A 13,507-nucleotide genomic window follows, 5' to 3' on the forward strand; every position below is an offset into this window, starting at 1 on the left:
GTTATTTTTTTATTTGTTTTTTGACACATACAAATGTTTTAACCATCACTCCCCTCCCCTTCAAAAATAAAAACTAAAATTTATAAAAATTATAAAAATAGAAATCATCACCTAATACAGCATCACATCACCTACACTGGAATGGACAAAAACATTATTTGGATGCGACACAGATTATAATTTCCACCACAGTATACAAAATATATGTCCAATCACAACTTATGTTGAATATATATATAAGAATCAACATGTGCAGGATCACTATATATACTATATATTTTATATTAAAAGCATCACCTAGCACAAAATCATAGAGTCATCACAACCCCTCTGTCCAAATCTATATCACTCATACTGCCCCCCCCCCCTCTCTTCCTCCTCCTTTTCTTAAAGCTCCAAAGATACGAGAGAATAAATTATGATACATGAGATCCAGTGGCGCAAGATTATAACAGATGCCCGGAGGCAAAAGCGTGATTTTGCCCCCCCCCCCCCCCCCCCACACACACACACACACACCAAAAAAAACCCAAACCCTGCCTTCTTAAGACTATTGGTTAGCCATCCTTTAATGCAGACATACCCACAGAGGCACATGCACACACACACATATACCCACGGCCACATAGAAACACACATATATACACAGCCACATACATAGAGCCACATGTATACACACTGCCACATACATCACATGTATACACAGACAGTAGCTACAGTGCATATGCACATAAACCCATAATTATACACTGCCACATACACACAAACACATGTATACACACAGCTACAAATGCACATACACCCACATGTATACACACAGCAACATAGACACACACACACACACGTACAGTATACACAGACACACACACACACACACACACACACACACACATGTATACACACAGCCATAGAAACACACACATATATACACAGCCACATACATAGAGCCACACGTATACACACTGCCACATACATCACATGTATACACTGATAGTAGCTACAGAGCATATGCACATAAACCCACTAATTTCCAATTATATATAGCTCCGACCAATAATTGGAGTACCAACGCAAATACGTAGATCTAACAGTGTGCAGTAACCAATAGACCTACCCTGACAATCGGTGTCAAATGTACATAACGAAATCAATTGGACTCTGGGAAACAGTAATATAAACATAACCACAATGACAATAGATTCTCCATAATAATAAGATACAATAAGGACATCCCTTTTCCTCTACATGTAGCCACCCTGGGTATCCACAGTCTTGTGACCTCTAAACCTTATGACTCGCCATCAACTATAAATATCATTTTCTCTACCTGTCTTTGAAACTTAATTTATGTCATTAGTTTCCTTCTCACATGGCGACAATCCCAGACCAGACAGTGTGCATTAAGAATTAATTAATATAAAAACTCTACAGGATAATTTTGTCTGACCACACAAATACAGACTGGGCAACAATGACATACACCATACAATGGAAAACGGGCAAACAAAACTAATGAAAGTCTATAATAAGAAGAGACTCCCAGACTAGACTATATGATTACTCATCAATTATAATCCCCACAATAAAATGTTACAATAAGGATAATTCCCCTCCCTCTATGCGTAGCTACTTAGGACATTCACAATCTCGTGATCTCCCTTTTTTCTCTATGTGTGATACTCCAATAATTATGAATACTACCTTGTAGAAAATTATTCTCCTATCCTGTAACAATTCCAGATCTGACAGTGTGTATCAAATGCCCTATGCGTAGCTACCTCGGGCATCTCGTGATGTCCCCTCATTTCCCCTATATGACACTCTATGAACTACAAATACCTTCGCAGAATACTACAATTCTTACCTCACCTTGTAACGATCTCAGATCTGATAGTATTGTATGCATCAAATGCCCCATGCGTAGCTACTTTGGGCATTCATAATCTCGTGATTTCTCCTTTTTTTTCCCTTGTGTGACATTCCAACAATTATGGATATTACCTTCGTAGATAATTATTCTCTCACCTTGTAACAATTCTAGATCTGACAGTGTACATCAAATGCCCTATACGTAGCTAATTCGGGCATCTCGTGATCTCCCCCCTTTTTCCCTTGCGTGACACTCCATGAACTATAAATACCTCCGTAGAATATTGCAATTCCTACCTCACCTTGTAACAATCGCAGATCTGACAGTGTGTACCTAATGCCCAATGCGTAACTACTTTGGGCAATCAGAATCTCGTGATCTCCCCTTCCTTTTCCCTGTATGACACTATGAATTATAAAAATTACCTATAATAATACAAATTTTATCTCACCGTGTACAATCCCAGATCTGACAGTGTGTATCAAATGATGAAGTTATTTATCATGATTGCCGATAATAACTTTATAGACACAAAGAATCTGTAGGACTGAAGTTGTCAACATCTCAGATACAGACTGATCAAATGAACACAATGACATTAAAAATGTATAAACTAACAACAATAAAGCAGGCAGACACTCCCACACCTGAACTGATGAATATTCATGAGGTGTGCAGGTATAAGAAGGACTTCCGGGGGCATATCCGGTTGGTCCTGATGAAGCTGGTAGCGACACGCGCGTCGACCACACACACATGTAGTGTCAAAATCCCCCAACTCCCTCCCCATTGAATGTATTTTGATTTGTGATCTTATTGGCAGCGCGCACCAGACTGTGGCAAGAGAGTGGTGACCGGGTGTGGATCCACTGAGACCCGACACCAGACCAGTGCAGCGGCGCACGTGTGGTGAGCGTCCGGTGCGGCTCTCTCCGAATACCTAGGGAGAAGCCGGCGGACGATACAACACAAGTACAGTGGTGCACGGTCAGGCAGCACCTAACGCGGCGATCTCCCATCACACAGGAAAAAGCCGACGGGCGGTGCAGTCCATAAAGTGTGGATACTGTCCGGCAGATATTTCAACACTGGTGCAGTACAGCACAAACAACTACACTATGCATTCAATTTAACAACCAAGATTTTTCACTAGATACCCCCGGCAACGTATAGCCGATCACTCTAGGGGTATTACCTACGTTAAATCACTAACGCTCCTTACAGCTGCACAGTGTTTATTTTATGTGTCAACCACACTTGAGTATTTAAACGCAAAATTTGTCAAACTTGCCCCCTAATAAACACAAACAAATACACATTGGTCAATTTAAGACGCCCTGAATCCAATTTTTGCACAATAAAGCATCAAACCTAAAATTGGGGATACGCGGAACACACTACGTTGGGGTTAACATCCCCCATTTTATTACTTACCTTGTCTTACCCCTATATGTGTTTTTATATGTCGCAGTTCTTAAATAAATAAAGATTAAAAGTTATATTTTAGTATCAATTCTTTCTTCCTTAGGTGCGCCTTCCAAGTGACAATCTTTTCTTTTTCCTAAATTGGAACAGGGTACTACAAGTCTCACCTCACCTGTGCAGGCCACACGTCAGTGCAAATTGCAAAATTCACCTGTGTGCACACCTGTGCTGCAAAATAATGGGTACTGCAAAAGAATCAAAATTTTTGGGACAATAAGGGTTACTGATGTAAATAAATTCCTTAAAATCCTTTTCAATTTTTCTGTGTCTGCTGCTGTGTGACTGTTCGAACTCTGTGCGAATGCACGGATGACCGAACATATCAGAATAAGGGCCAAAATGCCAAATTATTATTTAATACTATTTCCATTTATTGTGTGGGAGACTCTAGGCACAATAATAATGGCCATCCCCACCCTTTGCCAAATTTTATTATTTTCATTGATTAGCCATAAGCCTTCATTTGATGATAGCCAATTTAATAAAAAATGAAATAAAAAAAGCCACTGATAATTTTTATATCTTTTATTATTTATACATATTTACTAAGTACAGCTTTCAGGGTCAGTGTGTGCATGTCCTGCCCATTTACACTCCAGTAAAGATGGCATATGGTACATTAAGTGAAAATAGTTTAAAGTTACTGGTACATTGTGGGCTGACAATCAGCATCCCCCAAATTGGTGCTGATCCTAGGCACGTGCCTAATGGGAAATTCACCACTGTTTTCTGTAGCTTTTTATTTATAAATTATATTGGGGTATTTTTAAACAATTAACAGTAATGTACATAATTTCTGGTAAAAATGATGAGGCAATATCATGAAACTATACAATGCACTGTGCTACAAAACTGCAGATTCATGCTGATAAATATGGTGATCAGCCTCCATTTTCTCCATAACACTTCTGTACCCCTCTGCTCTCCCACCCCCATGTCCCAAAAGCTTATTCACTGTCTATATCTTGGTTTGCTTCTCCTCCAGAATGGGTTCTGGACTCATTTCAAAAAAGTTATCAGGTAATTTCTTCTTCACATCCTCATATTCTTTCTCATCCTCCTCCAGCAAGTCTTCTGGATTTACAGGGACAAAGAAGTAGCCCATGATGGAGAAGATGATGCTGACGGCAATGAGGAGAGCAGCAAACAGGATAAACTCCGCCCACTGTGAGATGAGAGAAACAGCGTCATGTATGCAAACAGAGGAACACTAATCTATCACATAGACAGTTTTTCAAGCGCTCCTATATACTATCCAGCTGTCACTTCACCATATGTATCACTGATGATTGCTCATGTGACAAAGAAAGAGAAACAAAATATAGTGTAGTACCAACGGGTAACAAATGGTAACTAATGAAGCGGTTTATGATGGGAATCGTACCCTGTGTAGTTGTCCACTTAACTCTAAGTAGACAATAATCGCTCAGGATTTAAGAGGGCAATGAATCCTCAATAACACTCTCCTGTATTCTCCAAATTATTCCACATGTAGAAACATCAAAGAATATATCTCCAAATGGTGAAATACCGTTTTAATAATTAAAAAGACAATACATGACACAATGGGTGCAAACAATGGAATCTCACCGGAAAACAATGTCCACTATACAAAGTAGATGCCTTGATAAAGAACTGGTTGTCTGAAATGCATTGGCGGAGGGGACTGGCAAACACTGGACAAAACATCAGGACTTAACAACTACAGCTAGCATCCAGGGACGCCTGAGGTTTACCATCCATGCTGTGTTTGTCTACTTTGTATAGTGGACATTGTTTTCCGGTGAGAGTCCATGGTTTGCACCCATTGTGTCATGTATTGTCTTTTTAATTATTAAAACAGTATTTAACCATTTGGAGATATAGGGGCAGATTTATTAAGCTTGGAGAAGACATAAACTGGAGATAAAGCGGAGAAAAGGTAAAAGGAGATAAAGCACAGCCAATCAGCTGTGTTTGAAAAAGACAGTTGGGAGTTGATTGGCTGGTGCTCTATCTCCTTTTAGCTTTTCTCTGCTTTATCTCCAGTTTATCTCTTCTCCAAGCTTAATAAATCTGCCCCTAAGTCTTTTATGTTTCTACATGTGGAATAATTTGAAGAATACAGGAGAGCGTTATTGAGGATCCATTGCCGTCTTAAATCCTGAGCGATTATTGTCTACTTGGAGTTAAGTGGACAACTACACAGGGTACGATTCCCATCATAAACCGCTTCATTGGTTATCATTTGTTACCCGTTGGTATTACACTATATTTTGTTTCTCTTTCTATGATACATATGGTAAAGTGACAGCTGGATACATATATATAGAAGGAGAGCTTGAAAAACTGTCGGTATTTTTCTCCTTGTCCTATGTGTAGTGTGTATGGTGACACACTTGCTGTACAGGTCAAGCTGCCCTTAGCGCACTCATTTATCCCAAACCCATTGTGTGTCTACTAATCTATCACATGCCATAACCTTAAGGTGACCAACCATCCTCCTTTAGGAAGGACAGTACTTATTTTGTAAATTCTGTCCTCCCTCGAAAAGTGTCCTACTTTATTGCTCTTAATAACATTGCTGCGGCAGGGGCTTCCAACCTCTCCAAACCTCTCTGATTGCGCAGTGCTTTTCCTTTCTCTGGCTCAAACAGTAGTTTCTGTACATGCGCAGAAGCACTGTATGTGGCCATAATATAATAGCCACGTGGGAGCTGCTGCTCACACCCGCCCCCAGCAGCACCCTACCAGGGACGTGCAGTCAGGGGAGGCAGTGCTGTCATTTTGTTTTAAAATAATACAAAGAATATACCTATGACACATATTCTGTGTCATAAGTATTTTCTTTATATTATTTGACTAGTTTTAATTATTTAACCTACTTTGGGAGGCACCGATAAGTGTGCCTCCTACAAAGAACTGCAAGGGGATGAAGTGGAGGAGTGGGTCTTGGGGTGGGACTAAGCAGTGGGCTAAATAAGCCCATTAAATATAACAACAAAAGCGGCACTTCTAGTCTACATAGTGGGCGTGGCATGTGCCATGGATATCTCCATATTTCTATTAGTGTTCATCCTGCATATCTAGCCACTGCAGTTAATAATGTATATATTTTATTTATTACCAGTTACCTATATAGTGCTTGGTGTATGATATGACTGTCATTATTTATTTATTAAGTTACAGTTTCTGGTATAGCACAGCATATTCTATTGCACTTTACAATTGCAAACAGTGAAAAAACAAACTGGGTAGTAACAAACCGACATAGAGGTTGGAGGGCCCTGCTCGCAAAATCTTATAATCTACAGGGATTTACGATGTTCTATATTTAATTTGGTGGCCACTGATTCTCTTTGTATGGATATAACTGTAATGCTTCCTGTATTATCTAGTAGTCATTGTAATGTGCTCTGTACTGTATATGGAACTCACTGCAGTGCATTCAATATTATATGGAGGGTATGGTGATGCTATCTGTTTTAGATGCCAATTACTGTAATGCTCTCTGTATTATATGATGGTAACTGCGTGTAATGGTTAGCATTACTGCCTCACAGCACTGAGGTCATGGGTTTAATTCTCACCATGGCCCTAACTGTGTGGAGTTTGTATATTGTCTCTTTGCTTGCATGGGTTTACTCCTGGTACTCCAGTTTCTTGCAACAATACAAAAATATACTGGTAGGTTAATTGGCTTCCGAAAATTAAAGTTAACCCTAAAAAGAATGTATTGTGTATGTGTACATGTGGTAGGGAATATAGACTGTAAGCTCCACTGGGGCAGGGACTGAGCAATATGTGAGCTCTATATAAATATCTGACAATAAATATATAATAACCCATTCATGTTATGAATTCACTCAGCCAGGAACAATGCCTCATGATAATGTGCCACTGCCAGGGCTGCCACTAGGAAATTTGGGTCCCGGGACTGATTTCCACTCTGAGCCACCCCCTCCCCTGGAGCTGTCAGATTGCTCCCATATCCCCCCCCTCACCCCCATCTCACCCCCTCCCTTAACTTACTGCCAGATTCGGGCCTCACTCAGCAGGTCCCAAAGCACATGCTTCTTCAATGCAGGACGCCAGCGACCAATTAAAATGCACAAGCAAATGCATTTTAATTCGCCAATGGTGTCCTCCATTGAAGAAGCCTGTGCTTTGGGACCTGCTGAGTGAGGACCCAGCACAGCACAGGCAGCATACAGCGGAGGGTTGCTGTGGGCAAAATTAGCTGCCTGGGCCCTTCCAGAGGCCGGGGCCCGGGACAGCTCTACCCACAGCACCCCCATGTCGGCGGCCCCGGCCACGGCATAAGTCTTCAGCCACCAGATGTGAGATGACCCCTTCATTCCTTGAATTCTAACCCAATAAAACACACGTGTGATGCATTTCAACAGGCCCTCATTGGCAGAATTCAACACCGAGGAACATTATTATTGACCATTATTCAGGAAGCATAGTGTACACTATCTACACAGTACTTCAGAGCGCTTGTGGAGTCCATGTTCCATCAAGTTGCTGCTGTAATGTCTCTGGTGTCTGTCTCAGGTTTATGGCAAGTTTACAAAGATTGCAAACTTCTAATTATTTTTCTCTTGTCTCATCCCGTATTCTCTGCTAGGTCTGAACAGCACTAATCATTCTATGCCGTGATGGCACTATTAAGCAGGGAACTGTCATTCATTAGTAGACAGCTCACTACATATGACATCTGTTCCCTGTGACAGAGTGCAGCCGTGAGATAAAGAACTAATAATGGTAGTGACCCAGTGGTGGAACTTGTGAGTAGTGGGCCCAGGTGCAAAAATATAATTTATTTATTTATTTATTTACAGTTTCTTATATATTTGGGCCCCCCGCTCTACCCCAAACCAAGTTCACAATATACCACACAGCAGTGGGAGACAAGGAAAGGCAGAGGGGGACAGGGAGATTCAGAGGGAGGCAGAATGTGACAGGGAAGTGGGTGACACAACAGTGGGTGACAGGAAGAGAGGGTGACAGGGGCAGGATTGTGCATAAGTTCTAAGTGCACTCTGTATTAGTTCTACAGTATGCAAGATTTTACCAGCTGGAACTCCTTAAGACTTTTTAAATAAGATACCTTTGGTAATGGAGGGAATACTCATGGAGGATTGATAGCTTATCTCCAATTTCATAGGAGGATAATATCAGTGGCAGATTTCACCTAAAGGCTGCATGGCTGCAAACCCCCCCCCCCCCCCCCCCTCCCCCAGGTAAAATCAGCCATCCAGCCTGTGACTGTCCTGGCTTCACTTGGAAGTCCTACCTGCCAGTCACAGACACACAAGGCAGCCCCATTGTGGGGTGTTCCCTCTATCTGGGACTACCAGTCTAGGCTACAATAAGTAGAGAGCTGGATTCCTGTAGGAAGCCACTTCTTGCTTTATCGTGCTGCCCAAACAGGCTTTATGGGCTGCAGTCGGTGCAGTTCATAGAAGCTGTGGGTTTGTGGGTGCACACTCAAGCTGCAGCTTTTGCACATGCACCATTTCCAGAACATATGAAAGGAAACATATATACTGTATTATGTTACAGTAGGGTTTACAATATTATATAATACCTATAAACATGTCATTTGTGTGTTATAACCATACCTGCGCCAGTGATCCTGCCTGAGCCACAATCAGCACTATCACATTGCCGAAGGCTACGGTGAGCAGCCACCCGGCCTGCAGAACAGACTTCATGTTGGCTGGAGCCTGGAGGTATAAAGAACAATGTTATTTATTCAAACTGAAAATAGTTTCTCTTATGGAACCATTACATATCAGAATATGAGCAGCATAGGGCTATGCAATACAGACATGGCTTCATATTTATTTATTTTCATGTGTTTTTTTTTTTTTTCACTTGCTGTACGGACAATAAGATGCTGTCAATTTAATTGTGAATTGTGCAAAAAGTTACAAATATCTGAGACATATGAAACTGGGAAAAACAAAATCTAATAAAGAACTATTGGTTGAAAACTAAAGCTGCCAGTACATGAAATATGTTATTGGGTTCTGCCTTATACTAGCAGGGGCTTACAGGCGCCAGCCCAAACATCTGAAGTAATGTTGAAAAGGTACAAATAAAGATACAATGTAACTATGTAGTTTGAAGACTTTGAGCGGTATTCAATCCCAGGTTACTACTGTCGGGTGGCTCGACAGTCGTGATCCGATCCCGTTCTCTGCCCGCTCCACTGCATCTCAGCATGAGGGATTCAATATCCTGCCTGCCAAAAAGGGGGCATAGTCGCAAGATACGCCCGTGGATCGTCGAGATAAGGAAGGGAGCTCGACAATCCATGGGCGTTCTCTTCAGAATGGGCCCGACTGCTTCTGAAGTCTGGTCCATTCTGCCGAGATGCCTGTTCAATGCTGCCAGGAAAGACAGCATTGAATAGGCACCCACTGCTATTTCCCCCATCGGAAATAGTGACGGGGGTTTGAATACCCCCCTTTGGGTAGCCCTGGCATAAACTGCTCAACAAAGGTATGTGAATGCAGAATAGCACCATGCTGGACAGGCACTATACCCATTCTGCCATTCTTTTATTCTGCAAACTTGGAAGGGAAGACATTTTTTTTTTGAGGTGGAGCACTTTGTCTCATCTCACTAAAGCCCCTTTCACATTGCAGTTTTAACACAGCATATTGCCGATTTTTAACTGCTTTAAAACGGTACCAGCTGCAATATGAAAGCTCCACAATCAATTTACCGGTTACAAAATACCAGTATTTTGAAACGTGTTAAAATAAAAGCAGGATCCTACACGTTTCAGAGCTGTTTTTCCTGCAGTCTGAACAGCTCAGAAACGGTATTTGCTACAAATGATAACCACACTTGATCCCCGCCCACAAGCAGGAAAAAAACATTTAAAATGACATTGTATGGCTTTCTATGGGTGAAACGGGTTAAATCTGAAGGTACAAAAACAGTATTGAAACTGCAATATACCGTTTAAAACATGCAATATGAAAGGGGTTTAACTGGCTTTTTACCCGTTTTAAGACACGTTTGCAAAAATGGGTAGAAAGCAGGTTTTTGCAATGTGAAACCAGCTTTATGCTGCACTATTATTATTTATTTATTATTATTTATTAACAGTTTCTTATATAGCGCATACATATTCCGCAGCGCTTTACAGAGAATATTTGAACATTAACATCAGTTAATTTTTGTTTGGAGCCAATTAGCCTACCAGTATATTTTTGGATTGTGAGAGGAAACCGGAGTACCCGGGGGAAACCCACGCAAGTACGGGGAGAATATTACACCATCCATACTGCCCTGAGAGGTCAGAATGGCCTGGATTGGTAGCCTCGGCTCAGAGGTGGCAGAGTGTCCTTGGAAACTGCATGTACAGTAGCTCCTCCCAGTATCTCCCAAGAGCTTTTGTGTTCACTGCAGTTGTACCATGGAGGAAGAGAGGGAATTCTGCCCGTGTATAGGATCTGGTCCCTTTATGCCCTTACCACTCTGCTACTGTGCATGCTGTGTGGTGGTGAGTATTGGGGAGGGGATGCGGTTGCTGTTGCAGTGTGTGTGGCGAGTACTCTGATCTGTTGTCAGAGAGATCAGAGAGTACTTTAGCTGTCTCTTAAGTGACTAACCACCTACTTATCTCATGAAAAGCGGTGATGTTGCCCGTTGCGACCAATCAGATACTGTCTATAATTTCTCTATTGTATCTTAGAAAATTATAGACAGAATCTAATTGGTTGCTATTGGAAACATCACCTCTTTTTATTTTTAGAAGTTTTAGTAAATTAACCCCTATGTGTATAAGCAGCACTACTGTGCCATTATATATCCTGGGCACTACTACTGTGGGCATTTATGTGTACAAGTGACACTACTCCTGTGGGTTCTATGTGTAGATGCACTACTACTGTGGTCATTATATGTATATAAACAGCACTCATCTGGGAGTTTTGGGCATAATTCAGCGAGGTTCGCTAATTAGCGAAGAGTCACTGCTTTGCGAGCCCTGTAACGCCTCACGCCAGGTAGGCAAATGCCTTATGTGTATAAGGGTCTACTATGGGCATTATGTGTATAAGCATCATTACTTTTGTGTGCATTGTGTATAAGTGTCGGGACTTACAAACCTCCTAGAAAGAGCATCAGCATTGAGGTTCTGTTTCCCCGGATAATGCCGCACCTCAAACTTAAATGGCTGTAAGGCCAAAAACCAATGGCTTACTCGAGCATTCCCCTCTTTGTCCATGTGCATCCATTGCAAGGGAGCATGGTCTGTCACCAACTAAAATTCTTGTCCCAACAAATAGTACTGCCCACTTTATTTCTAAGCACTCCTGCTCTACAGCTGAGTACTTGTGCTTTCTGAGCAGTAATTTATGGCTAAGATAGAGGATAGGTTTCTCCTTCCATTGACCTCTGGGGAAAGGACTGCTCCTAAACCTGTACCAGAGGCATACGTCTGCAACACGAACTTGCAAGAGAGGCTCTGTACACAAAGCTCATCATATATCTTATCAAGCTGTTTCCACTGGTCTAGACCATGTTATTTTGTCTGGGGACTGTTTTTTTTATGTCATTCAGTTAGTGGAGCCGCTCTAGTGGTAAAATCCTGTATGAACCTGCTGTAATATCCCACCAAACCGAGCAATGTCTTAAGTTGCAACTTACATTTGGGTTTATACCAATTGAGGACTGCTTCTATCTTACTAGGCTGAGGTTAAACCTGTCCTTTGTCTTCAATGTACCCCAGATATGGCACATTTCTTAAGATTGGTGGCAAAATAGTGTGCCCGTAGAAACGTTAACTTAAATTTTTACTGTTTTTACCTTAGCAGCTTTCATCAAAGGAATCTGCCAATAACCTTTTGTAAAATCAAGAGTGGTAACATAATGACTTTTGGCAAAATGTTACACTTGCTCATAGGGCTGATTGATTTCATTTATGGAAGTCACTGCAGAAGTCACTGCAGAAGACTTAGGTAATAAGACAATGGAATTATTCCACTCACTAGTTGATTCCTCTATGACCCCTAGGCATAACATCTCCTCCACCTCTATTAGAAAAATATTTATAGTATATAACGCTCCAAGATAAATATGGTATCCGGTCCCTGGGTCAACAATGTCTAGGTCAACAGTCACTACTTTGATGAGTATTGGTCAACAGTGACTAGGTCAATACAAGAATGGTTGACATACCCTAGGTCAACATTGACATAATGTCAATACAAGCTTAAGGTCGACTTGTACATGGTCGACACTTAAAGGTTGAGATGAGTTTTTCGTGTTTTTTTTTGTTTAGATTGACTTGGTTCATACTTTACTATCCAAGTGGGCATAGAGGGAGAATATAATAGTGTGTTGGACCTCCCACTGCTCTATAATAAATGGAATTGGGGCCACATTATATTCTATACTATAAGGAGGCACAATGGTATGGGAAGGGGGGCACAAAGACAGAAAATATTATTAATATTTTTTTCTGTATGTATACTATGAAAGTCATGCTATGTGTGTTCTGTAATGTTTCACATTCTACTATACATCCCATGCATTATTTTCCATTGTACAGTGTTGATCTGATAACAATAGGCCGGTATTACCTGGGAATAGGAGAACTCCAGGCCTGTGACTGAGAACATTATTTCTCCAGCACTTAGCAGGAAATACTGTGGTATCTGCCATGCTACATGGAAACTATTAGCTGCAATGTCTTCTACTACAACTGCATCAATCTCCTTTGTATTTTCATTACGCTGTAAAAGAAAAAAAACATGTGTTAGATACAGAAGGGGCTGATTAACTCAATGTCTTGATTTGATTTTAACAGTGGAAAGAATTTGTGGCATGACTATAATAAATAGGGACATTGCAAGGTTATATTTGTCACCCAGGGCAAAACCACCACCCACATAACAATACCACCAATACTGAAAAAGCGAGGGTGGTGTCTTAAAATTTCAACACCTGCCATTGGCTTTAAGATCAACAAACATGCCTCTCTCATGCTGCTTTCAGACCGCATAACTGGCTTTGACCCTGTATTTGAAAATGTTTCCAAAAACGGGTCTGCCAGGTAAAACCCCCTTCACACCGCATCTCTTAAACGGCAGACCCATTTTTGGAAGCTTTCCAAATGCAGGGTCAAAGCCAGTGCGGTCTTCAGCG

General features: G+C 41.2%; 1 protein-coding gene across 1 annotated transcript in view; it reads right to left on the reverse strand.

The window, feature by feature from the left end:
• Window positions 1–3,911: 3,911 nt before the first annotated feature.
• SLC15A2 (solute carrier family 15 member 2) overlaps window positions 3,912–13,507 on the reverse strand; it is a 101,891-nt gene continuing 92,295 nt past the window's right edge. The window contains exons 21-23 of the mRNA XM_083153613.1: window positions 12,943–13,095; window positions 8,962–9,066; window positions 3,912–4,520 (exon numbers count right to left, since the gene is read on the reverse strand). Coding sequence (XP_083009739.1) covers window positions 4,314–4,520; window positions 8,962–9,066; window positions 12,943–13,095 — 465 coding nt within the window. The 3' untranslated portion in view covers window positions 3,912–4,313. The remainder of the gene's footprint in view (window positions 4,521–8,961; window positions 9,067–12,942; window positions 13,096–13,507) is intronic.

The sequence above is a fragment of the Crinia signifera genome, chromosome 7, assembly GCF_055691185.1.
Source record: "Crinia signifera chromosome 7, ASM5569118v1, whole genome shotgun sequence".
Lineage (NCBI taxonomy): Eukaryota > Metazoa > Chordata > Amphibia > Anura > Myobatrachidae > Crinia > Crinia signifera.